At 44.2% G+C, this 12,140-nt stretch overlaps 1 protein-coding gene across 3 annotated transcripts in view; it reads left to right on the top strand.

Moving 5' to 3' along the window:
* Positions 1 to 12,140, top strand: part of SCAF8 (SR-related CTD associated factor 8) — a 2,093,867-nt gene that overhangs the window by 630,862 nt on the left and 1,450,865 nt on the right. For all 3 annotated transcript variants that reach the window (XR_011268119.1, XM_069607748.1, XM_069607747.1), the window contains exon 11: positions 2,778 to 2,927. Coding sequence is in view for 2 of the 3 variants with exons in the window: in XM_069607748.1 (XP_069463849.1) it covers positions 2,778 to 2,927 (150 nt within the window). In the remaining variant the exon portion in view is untranslated. The remainder of the gene's footprint in view (positions 1 to 2,777; positions 2,928 to 12,140) is intronic.

Below are 12,140 nucleotides of genomic sequence, written 5' to 3'. Positions count from 1 at the left end.
AAACTGTGTGGTACAGACTTCGACCAAAGGTTGGTTTGGCTTACACCTGTAGTCCTAATTGTGTGTGGCAGTCCCAGAGGGTACTCCATGCAATTCTGCCTAACATCAAACAAGAGACCTCTGTTTCAACATCAAACCATTCAGTGTATCTGCCTGTACTGGGGCACTGTGAAGGGGTGTCTCTTCTGACTCTGGAGCTGTTTGGGGACATAAGAGATAGCTGCCCACTCTTCAAAAGATTGAATATTTCAGGATGCTGCTTTTTGCGCCTCTGTTAGGAAAGTTTCTCTTTTAGGCAACATGAACCCCTTCTATTTATTCTATGAACCCCCAAACATTTTGCTTTTGTTTTACACCTTGTCCTGACTTTTTACAGAGAACTTCACTTTATTGGCCTTTTGCTCATTTGTTACGGAAGCCTTCAGGCTGTCAGTACTGGGAACCTGTTTCCCGGTTTCCTTTTGATTTAACTGTTCGGGTAACCTTTTCATATTGCACACACCATCTTCCAATGTAATGCAAAAGGGATAAGTTTGTATCACCCTATACTTACACCAAAGGAATTTCTGGTTACTTTTAATGTTCCTAAAAACCAGCTGCAGGCAGCAGTTTCATTTTTACATTTTCTGCTATATTTTTAGTAAGCACATTCACATTTACTGTGTTTGGCTATTAACAGTGGCTAGTGGCCTAAGATGGCCGTGCCACAAGACTTTTTCTTTGGCCATATTGTTCTTTGGCCTACTTCCTGCCTTCTCGGGTCTGGAATTCCCTTTTTACGGTCATGCCTTTGCCTGGGAAAGTAATGGTTTTTTAATGGGCTAGTGTATGCAATGTGTGTTTGGTCCCAATCCAGCTACTGGTGCCAGTGTGTCTAGTGTGGATGCATGAGTCTGCTCCAGAGTGGCCCCCGAAGACTAATCCTGAAAGAGGCCTGGCAACCATTCTTGCTTTTGTCTCGGTGAAGCCCTGCTTGACCACCTGATCTCAGAAGATCCTTGCTGGTGCTCCGACTATTTGCACTGGTGGGACCAACCAGTCTCGAAGCTGTCTCACGATCCTGCAGCCTGAAGCCTTTGGAAGTGTCCCTGGACCACCCAGTTGACTGACCAGCTCCATTTTGGGCTACTGTGACAGAACCATTTAAACCTTAGTGAGTGGCACTGTGCCACTGGAGAAAGGGTGAAGTCTATCACTGTGCAAAAGCAGATGCCTATGGAGTTTACAGGGCTCCAATAAACAGCAAAAAAAGTCATAGCTGGGGGTCTCTAAGTTTAAAGGGAATTGGCATAGAAACTGAAAGTTCTCACTAACAGGCACTTCACATAAGGTGGCGTGTGCCAATCTCCCGCACTATGTTTTAGAAGCGGTACCTGTAGTTACTGTGGGATATAGGAAAGAATATCAAAGGAGGACCTTAAGGGACCCCAGCAACACTCGCCATAAGGAGTTGTTTGCTGCAATAGTAAAATACAGATGCCTTTGAGTTCTGGAGGAAAAATAGACTGCATAGGACATGTAAAATACAAAGAATAGAGTTCCAAAAGAGGGAGCCTATAGAAATGAATAAGTGGAAAAGGCTCCACTCATTCAGGATTAAAGAAAAAGGTCCAGAAGTCCAGCAAAATGTGCTGGGGGGTGGTTTCACTGAGATTGAATGAAGCATAAAAAGGATAAACCTCCCTAACACCTGTCTAAGTAGAATCATTGCGTATTTCACTGTGTGGACTCATTGTGGACCCCTGACTCCACTTCCCTCTCTTGCGTCTTAGCCCCTCTCCCTGCTTACCTTGATTGGGTTTGGCTAAACTCTGAGTCCTCCTGTTCACTATAATTAGGTTGGCCTCCTGAAATCTGTCCACCAGGCCAGGTTTAAGAATTCCATCTTAACAAGAAGACAATTTACTTACCTAGTAAACCAGTTGAATATCTTCTTTGATCAATCACCAACAGAAGTAAAATTAGAATTTACCTACAAAGACTACATTCTGGGGAAGAGCATTGTGGCTACTGTGACTTTTGGGCACAAGGACCCATTCTTCTTAGGGATTGAACTGCTGATTCTAGAATTCACTTTACTTGGTTCAATCTTTACTGCATCCACTTATTACCTCCTATGTTGATTAAGTCATTCGAATGCATTTTAAGAACCTGTGGTGAATGTATGTTTTTCTTATTGACTATTGTGCGATAACACCTGCAAGTTCATTATGTGTATAAAAGGCCTAGAATAAATTTGTATTTTTATACATTCCTGTCGAAATTGAATTATTGGGTATTGTATTGTAACGGACCTGTTGAGGACATCTGACCACACTCCAGAGAATAGCCTTTACTGCTCTCCACGTACCCGGATTAGGTTTTTGCTAACCTCTCGGATTTGCCCGTTCACTAAATTAGGATAGCCTCCTAAAATCGGTCCACCAGTCCAGATTCTAGAAATCCATCTCAACATTCAGTCCCCCTGAAAACATATGTGCTTAGTAAGACCTGTGAAGTAAAAAGACTTCTCGCTTCCAGAAGTCAGAAGAGGTTCAAAACACTAGCAACTTTGTGCATGTCCCATTGATGTCTGTGGAGGAAAAGCTGCACAAATACATGTTCTTAAAATGAACCTAAATCTTTAATGTTTTAGGGGAAATAATTAAGGATCCGCTTGGGCTGGTGATTAGATGGATTCCCTCTACAATAGCTGCATTCAAGTACATTGTTTTATCAAAATTGATTCAATGCGGCATGGCTTGTTTTTGAGGTTTTCTAAAATGTTTAATTTTTAGGTGGTTGCACCGGACAATCAAGAAAGCCAAGAAAGCCAAGAGGTAACTTTTGGTTCAGAAAATTCTGGATCCCCCTCACAGGGAAGCAGCCAACAACAGTTTTTGGAGACAGAGGTCAAACTAGAAGATTCGCGAGAAATGGAGCAGGAGGTAAATCCCACACTGTGTTAGATTTAAAAAGTAATCTAGTTATTTGCTATCCAAGATGATATATTGCCTGTGAAACCTATATTTCAGCATGTTTTTGTGAATGAAGATGCATTGCATAACAGTTTTGAAACTTACGACAAAGACCATTTCAATTGTTAATCAACATAATCACTGCTTCTAATGTGCATGTTCTTTCAACCAAAGGAGCTTGAAGCAAATGGGAACCTTTTGCATTTGAAAAGTTGAGCTGAACTAGGCATATTAAATGCTTAAACCAGTTGTGAATATTATAAATCTTGCCAAAATCTTAAAATGAGTAAGATTTCCAGCCTATAGGCAAGAAAAATTAGCATTGGCACACATTTGGGCGTTTGCGTTGAGCTCTGTTCCCCTGTATTGCCTTCATATTTACAGAAACTCTCAGCTTATTTGTCAGGTACTGCTAGCAAAGATTTCCTTTTTTCCACTTTCCCTTCATAGTTTTCTATGGAACCCCATTCTTCTTTGTTTGTTTTTTATCCTGTCGTAACATTTTGAAGGGAAGTCAAGCTTTCAGCTTTACGCCCCTTGCCCTTCCGATCATTTGTTATGGGGAAACAGACTAGTCCTTCAGACTTTCAGTACTGGGAAACTTTGCATTTGAATTCTTGTAGTTTTGCATTGCACCCAGCAATTTACAGTGCAATGTGGATAATTGTAGATCTAAACCTTTTGCATGTCGGTTTTTTGGTTACTTTTAAATGTCGCTAAAGACCAGCTGGTGGCAGCAGTTACATGTTTACCATTTTTATTTTATTTTTCTTGCACACATTGGCGTTTACCGTGTATGGCTACTAAACGCTACTAGTGCCCTAAAAGGGCAGTGCCACTAGATTTTCGCTTGTTCTTTGGCCATATTGTAGTTTGGCCTTCATCCAGCCTTCAGGTTAGCAACATCCTTATAAGACCATGCACTTGCCCGAGGAAGCTGCTGCTTTCGTGTGCTAGTGAACCTTTGTCTGTGGCCCAGGAAGGGGACTGGGACTGTCTTCTCCCAGTTCACATCCCTGGTGCCTGAATGTCTGCTGCTGGGTGTTGGGAGTGATTTCAGCTTTGGCAACTTTCCCTTCATAGCTTTATGGACTCCAAGACATTTTGCTTTCTTCTTTGAACTTATCCTGACTTTTTTATAGGGCAGTCACTACTCTGGCCTTTTGCTCATTTGTTGTGGGAAAACTCATCAGTTCTCCAGACTATCAGTACCGGGAAACTGTTTCCCTTTTGACATTTACACTTCTGTAACTTTTTAACATTACATACAGCATCTTGCAATTGTGCAGTGGAGATACTTTTGTATCACCCTAACTTTTTACACTTGTGCTTTTTGGTGTTGTCCAGTCAACTGGTCGACTGCAATTTGGTCGACTGCAATTTGGTCGACACCATTTGGTCGAATGCCAAATGGTCGAATTTTTTTTTTTTTTGTGGGTTTTCGTGTGGGGAAAAAAAATAAAAAAGAAAAAAAGGGGGTTGGGGGGGACCCCCCCCAAAAAAACCAAAAAATGGGTAAAAAAAAAAAAAAATTCGACCAAATGGTGTCGACCAAATTGTCTGTCGACCAAATGTTTTCGACCATTTGACTGGTAACCCTTTTTGGTTACTTGTATATGTGCCTAAAGACAAGCTGGTGGCAGCTATGATATATGTACAACGTTTGTGTTATTTGTAGTGTGCACTTTTAGGAAAGTTTTCTCTAGAAGCAACTGTTCCTTCATATTCTACGGACCCCTCAACCTTTTGCTCTTGTTTTACATCTGGTCTTCACTTTTTTTCAGTGCAGTGAAGCGTTCAGTTTCACTCCACTTGCCTTTTGCTCACATGTTATGGGGAAACTGAATAGTCCTTCAGACTGTCAGTATTTGGAAACTGTTTACCTTATTCATGTTACTTTGTTGCCCATTTTGGTAATGTTTTATCATCGCACACTGCATCTTCCAATGAAGTGCAATTGGGTTTCATTTTGTGTGAGACTGTTAGGGAAGTTTTCCAAATGTATACCTGAGAAGGGAAACTATATAAAACTATTTCTTGGTATACAGGCCCCAACTATTAGTATAAGTCTGTACTAACCAAAGGTTTGGTAGAATGGTGGAGCAACCAGGCTTGTCTTAAGTGGGGGATGTGAGCTGTAGGTAAATACAAGGAAACAGTAAACTGCCCAAAGAAACTCTTAAAATAGAATATACATTTATTTTATATACACAAGGTAAGTAAATGCTATTTTAGACCAGCCAGCACAAATGGAAAACATTGGAAACACTTGTTCAGGTGACTGCTTCAATAGTAAGGGCTTGTGCCCGCAATTGTTCCAGTTACAATGACAGTAATAGTTCCACTGTTCAATTAGTAGTGGCTTGCCCTGGCACACAGTATAATGACACATTTGTAAAGTCACTCGGACCAAGGTCTTATGGAAGGAAAGGGGGAGGGGGTATTCGATTGGCTTGTGTCCTCCCACGTATTCCTCAACTTATATCTTCAGCTGCTTCGGAACTAATGTTCGGCAGAAGGCAATGTGTGTCGATGCGGTCGATTCAATGCCCCCTGAGGGCTTTGTTGGTATATATAGCCTGCGCAGCACCCGTTTTGAAAACTTAATTTAAATGGCCACATCTTCAGCTCCTTCAACCCCAAAGACTGGGTTCAAGAAGTGCTACAACTGTGACGCCTAGATGTCCTCACGGACCCCCATCGGGTGTGTCTGTGGTGCCTTGGCGTCGAACATAAAACCGCAGACTGTCAGTCAGTCGATGAAAGTTTGTTAGGCACAATTGCATGCAGTACCCTTTGGGTGCACTACAACAACCCTGACCTCCTGGCAATAGGCACTCAACCTTTGGTGTAAGTCTGTACTACACAGGTTGGTAGCATGTTGAGCAGCCAGGCTTATCTCAAGAGGGGTTAATGTGAACTGTAAGGGGAGTTACAGGGATTCACAGTAACATATATTCAAATAACTCTTACACACAAGGTTTCTTGATTAAACAATTATTTAAGTCAGAGTAAGCCTTCTTCAGAAGGGGGCAATATAATAGCAACATACAAATACACTTCAAAATACATACTCTGAATATTTCTAAATCAGCAAGTACCCATTTGGGATGGCACACAGACACTTCCTACACCCTCAGGTGACTTTAGTAACTAGGACACTGTGGACATCAATATAATACTGTTGGCATTTAGAATCACACTTGAGTTTGTCAAAGAGAAAGGTCATTAAGACACAAGAAGAGATCTCGCAAATATTCTGTAGGGGAGAATTCTCAGAAATGTGCTAAATTCCCTCCACCTTGGAGACCCCCAGCAACTTTGCTGGATTTTGAGGACTTGATTTTTTTTTTTACATTGAGAGAGTGAGACCCCTTTTTCCCACTCATGTATTTTACTGTGATTTTCCAACTCTGTTTCTTTTGGTTATGGAGTCAAACACCATAGGCATCTTTTACATTGTCACACAGCACCCTCCGTGCAGTGGCACAGGGAAGTCTTTCAGATTTCTAAAAGGTTTAAATACCTTCTCTGGGATAAACTACTGTTTACCAGAGCAGTAAAGCGAAATTGACTTTACTTACATTTGTAACTTTCTAGACCCAGCACACACTATATTACAATAGGGTGCTGGAGGGGTTACCTACTATCCCCTTTGTCTAGCTTCTCATGTAACATTATTATGTTACCCTTTTCTCACTGAATGGCTGGTGGCAGTGGTTTACCTTTAACTACTGTGGTGTGCATTTACCGCGGACTGCGTTCACAGCTGCAGTAAAGCACCCAAGGGTGCCATTTTTGTCAAAATGGCCCTGGTCGTCTTTTTTTCGACATTTCTTTGTGGAAAGGTACTCCTTGAGATTTACTCTGCATGCCAAACCAGGTTTGGACCCTTTCTTCATTTTGCCTTTGGCGGGATTCACGAGTGAAGCCCGCCTCTGTCTCCAGGGTGTCTGGGGTGGGCAGGAAGTGAGGGAGGTGCTGAAACTCCCTGTGCTTAGTCTCCTAGGAGAACCAAATGCACTCTGTAATGATTGGCCGGCTGTCTGGCAAGGACAGCCACCCTGCTGGGTGACTGACGGGCTGGAATGAATGGGAGAGAACTGAAAAGGCCAGGCTTTTGGCTTGGAAGGCAGTCGACCACTGGACGAAGGAACCAAAGAAGAACTTAAAGAGGACACCTGGACACCTGCTGCAACTCCTGGACCGTTGGTTTGCCCGGTGAAGCCGTGCTGCTGTGCTGCAACTCCAAAATTGTATCAACAGAGAAGCCCCTGCAATGATAACTGCTCTCCTTGAGTTGATGGGACCAATCAACTCCAAAGTAAGCCACCTGGACATTATCTTGGAGCTGGTTGCATTTCCACAAAGTTGCTGCTGGAAATTGAAACGCCAGGGAGACGAACACCAGATTGTGTGCGTTGCTTTTAAGTTGGCCAAGAGCTTGAGGAAGATCCTCCAGACTCCCAGGAAGCAGGACTGAGCCCCTTCAACAGAGTGCAGGACCCCAGAAGCAAGGAAAGACCATCTTGACAGCCAGAAACCGGGGTGTTGCTATTTGCGGTAGTCACGAGGAGCTGAAATATTGAAGTGCCACTTGTTGGAAAGATTGCCGGTTGCTAGTGGGGACTGTCCCATTGCAGGAGTCCCCAGAAGTCCTCCCTCTTGTCCCCACGACTGAGGCCCAGGAACCTTGAGATATGCAGAGTTGCACAGTAACATGAGTCATCTGCTGGACTTTTTCTTCAATACAAAGGTACTGTAAAGTCTGAGAGAACTTGCCTCTTGCAGAGTTGCTTGCATCCTCTACTACTCACAAGTGTAACCAGTTTGTGGCCCTACATTTGATTCTTTTGTTCTTCAAAGACTTCTCTAAAACACTGTGCAAATACTTTTCTACTTACCTACCAGAAGTGCTTCAACCCATATAAGACTTTTGCCCTTTGACTTTGGCGTAGCCTGTTATACTGAATGACTCTGTCTAGGGGATCCAAAAGTATCTGCCTGCTTGAGAATATTTGTGGTCTCTTGTTTGTTCTAATAACCTTTTTCTTTAACCAAGTTCTAAGAGTATTCTGAATGCACACAGTAAGATAGTAATGTCCCCTGCACCCTAGCTATTAAAGTCACCTGAGGGTGTAAGTTGTGATTATGGGCTATCCCAAAAGGGTCTTTACTGATTTAGGAACTAAGTGTGTAGTCTTGAAGTGTATTTATTTGTTGCTTTTATATTGCTCCCTTCTGAAGAAGGCTTATTCGAACTGACTGATGAATAAATAGTTTATTCAAGAAGCCTTGTGTTTAAGTGTTTATTTGAATATTAGTCACTTTGAATCTCTGTGTAACTCCCCTACAGCTCACAATGACCCCTCTTGGGATAAGCCTGGTTGATCAACATGTTACCAACCTGTGTAGTACAAGCTTATACCAAAGGTTGTGTTCCTATTTCCAGGAGGGCAGGGTTGTTTTAGTGCACCCAAAGGGTACTGCATACAAGCTTGCCTAACATATTCTCAAAGCAGATAAGTACTTTTTGTAAACCCCCCAATGCCAAGTTAGTTAATCCCTTCGGTTTATAGTGATAATGTAGAAAGACAAAATGTAGAAAGTCAAAATGTCAAAAAATAAATGTAGAAAAAAAATGTTGAATTTTATTTTGACGTTTTTTATTCGAAATGGGGGGGTTCCCCCAACCCCCCTTTTTTCTTTTTTTTAACCTATTTTTTTTATTCCCGGACCCCAAAATAAATATATAATTATATAATTTAAAATAAGGGAATTCGACATTTTTTTTTCTACATTTATTTTTCGACACTGTCATTCTACATTTTATTTTTGACATTTTGACTGACCACCAATCCCTTCCTAGGAGGAAGATTAAACACAATGTCAGAGGGAAGAAGTCATTCAGGGAGCCAAGCTAGGCCAAAGTCAATTGGGCAAATGTCTAGGTGAACCTGAAGCACTTCTCAGGGGTAGGTAAAAGTCTTGCACAATATTTCTAGAAGTCTTTGTAGAAAAGTGGAATTCAAAGCAGGGCAACAAGCGGTTTAGGCTTGTGAAGTAATGAAGCTATCGGCAACCCTACAGAGCAACCACAACAGGTCTCACCAACAGAGAACAAGTGCAGCTACACGACAAGAGGTAAGTTCTTAGACTGTACAGTACCTTTAGATTGAAGAAAATGCTGCAGAATATTTCTGTACCTGTGCAGCTATGCAGATCCTGGGGTTCCTGGGCCTCAGTCGTGCAGACAATAGGGAGGACTTCTGGTGACTCCTGCACTGCAATGGGACTGTTACTGACCGCAACCGGCAATCTTCAAACAAGTGGCACTTCAGTGTTTCAGCTCCTCTCGTCTACCGCAAATAGCAACACAGCGGTTTCTGGCTGTCAAGATGGGCTTTCCTTGCATCTGGGGTCCAGTACTCTCTTGCGGTGGCTCAGGCTCAGTCATTCCTGCTTCCTGGGAGTCCGGAGGATCTTCCTTGAGCTCTTGGCCAGCTTAAAAGCAACGCACACAAACTGATGTTCCTCTCCCAGGCTATTTAGTTCCAGCTGTATCTGCAGTGGAATTTCAGCCAGCTCCGAGAGGATGTCAGATGGCTTACTTTGGAGTTGATTGGTCCCACCAACTCAAAGGGAGAAGTTGTCCTTGCAGGGGCTTCTGTCGATACGGATTTGGATTTTTAGCACAGCAGCCCGGCTTCACTGGGCAAACCAACGGTCCAGGAGTTGCAGCAGGCATCCTCTTCAAGTTCTTTTTTGGATTCCTTCGTCCAGTTGTCGACTCTGCCTTCCAAGCCAAAAAGCCTTGCCTTTTATGCAGGTTTCTCCCATTCATTCCAGCCTAGCTGTCAGTCACCCAGCAGCGTGGCAGTCCTTGCCGGCCAATCACTTACAAGTGCATTCTTGCTTCCTAGGAGACAAAGCACAGGGAGTGTCGGGTTCCTCCCTGGCTTCCTGCCCATGCCAGACACCCTGGAGCCAGAGGCAGCCTTCACTCATGAATCCCGCCAAAGGCAGAGCGAACAAATGGACCAAACCTGGTTTGGCGCATTGAGTAAACCTTAAGAAGGACCTTTCCAAGAAGAAATGGTGAAAAAAGAAGACTGGGTCATTTGGGGGTGCTTCATTGCAGCTGTGAACGCAGCCCGCGGTAAAGGCATACCACGTTAGTTTAAAGGAAACCACTGCCACCAGCCATTCATCGAGGAAAGGGTAACATAAATGTTACGTGAGAAGCTAGACAAAGGAGATACTAAGTAACCCCTCCAGGACCCTATTTAAGCAATAGAACCCGAGCGTCGGGGGCATTACCATCCCAGGTAATGCCCCGGGGCCCATAGGTAAGGACCAGAGTATAGCAAGGGCCTTACCGAAGGCCCCGGGGCATTACCTGGGACGTAATGCCCCCGACGCGAGGGTTCTTTTGCTATTAGTACCCCGGCCCGCAAAAATTGCGTGACCGGGGCACTAAAAGCTTTTTTTTTTTTGTCCCGAAGAGCTGCAGCGTTTCGGCGCTACAGCGTTTCGGGAGAAAAAAGAAAAGATGGCTGCCGCCATAGAAAGGGAAAGCGGAGTCCGTTTTCCCTTTCCATGGTGGCCATCGGGAGCGGACACGCTCGGAACACAAGTGTTCCCAGCGCGTCCGCTCCCGAAAAAGGATAAAAAGAAGGTAAGTGGGGTTGGGAGGGCGGGAGTGGGACAGGGAGAAAAAAAAGTACCTGCGTCCCCGGCGGGGGACAAGGGAAGCCTCTAGCCGTGTGGAGGCGTGGAGCGGGGATGGCCCCGCTCCGAGTCTCCACACGGCTGGAGGCTTCCCTCATCCCCTGCCGGGGACTTAGGACCAAGTAGGTAAGTTGGCGGGGGCGGGGGGGTTGGCGGGTGGATCGGGAGATAAGGGATTTAAAAAAAAAAAAAAGACTTGCCCGAGTCCCCGGCGGGGGGCAAAGGCAGCCTCTCAGTCGCGTGAGGCTTGGAGCGGGGATGGCCCTGCTTCGAGCCTCCTCATTGGCTGAGGGGCTGCCACACCCCCTGCCGGGGACAAAGGCCGTGGAATCCCGACGGAGGGATTCCTGGTCGGTAGGGACCTGGCGAGAGCCAATCAGAATGCTTGTTGCATTCTGCTTCGCTCTCGCCGGGTTACTAATGTAAAATGGTGTGTGTTGGGTCTGGAAAGTTACAAATGTAAGTAAAGTCAATTTCACCTTACTGCTCTTGGAAACAGTAGTTTATCCAAGAGAAGGTATTTAAACCTTGGGGAAATCTTAAGACTTCCCTGTGCCACTGCACTGAAGGTGCTGTGTTACACAATGTAAAAGATGATGCCTATGGAGTTTGTCAGACTCCAAAACCAAAAGAAACAGAGTTCAAAATCATATTAAAATACATGAGAGAGTGGGGGGAAAAAAGGGTCCCACTCTCTCCAGGTAAAAAAAAGCAAGTCCTCAAAATCCAGCAAAGATGCTGGGGATCTCGAAGGTAGAGAGGAATTAGCACATTTCTGAGAATTCTCCCTAACACTGTTAAGGCTCTGAAAGAGCATAAAGGTAAACTAGTGGCTGGTTGGACCCCTACTAAATCCCTTTCCATGGCTTCATGTTAAATATGATCTTACAACAAGTCAGGAGGTGACTCTCCAAGAAAAAGATTTAAAAGATCACGCTCCAGGAGCAGGTCACACCATTCCTTTTCTTCGAGGAAGTCGAAGATATTTTATAGGCCACATTCTTCTTGTCCAACCGATTCCTCTCCAGAGAGAAGTATAGCCTGTCCAAATAAATCCTCTAATCCTGTCCTGCTGAGCGTAACCTTTCAGACAGGAAATGTTCAATCTCTTCGAGATAAGAGACTCAAACCCCCTTGAGGAAAAGGGTGAAAAGCCATGCTCCTGTTGAGCCACATAAGGCAGACAAGGAAAGACCAAAGGCTAAATCCTGCACGGTCTCGAGCCGGCGACGCAAGGTTGGAGACCCCTCGAGATCCTTCCAGATCTCGACACAACCAGAAATGATCGAAGACACTTTCAAGTCGAATGTCAAGCCCTCGAGGGCCCTGTCAAAGTCAAAATTGACAGAAAGTCACCAAGGAAGTAGATACCTTTTAGCGCTCACTCCGTTGACGGAAAGGTTGTAGAGTGGTAGTGTCAGTCATCAACGCCCTTGTCAAAGCCATCAACAC

This window comes from Ambystoma mexicanum, chromosome 4q, assembly GCF_040938575.1.
Source record: "Ambystoma mexicanum isolate Mex_15411 chromosome 4q, UKY_AmexF1_1, whole genome shotgun sequence".
Lineage (NCBI taxonomy): Eukaryota > Metazoa > Chordata > Amphibia > Caudata > Ambystomatidae > Ambystoma > Ambystoma mexicanum.
This window is presented reverse-complemented; position numbering and strand designations above follow the sequence as displayed.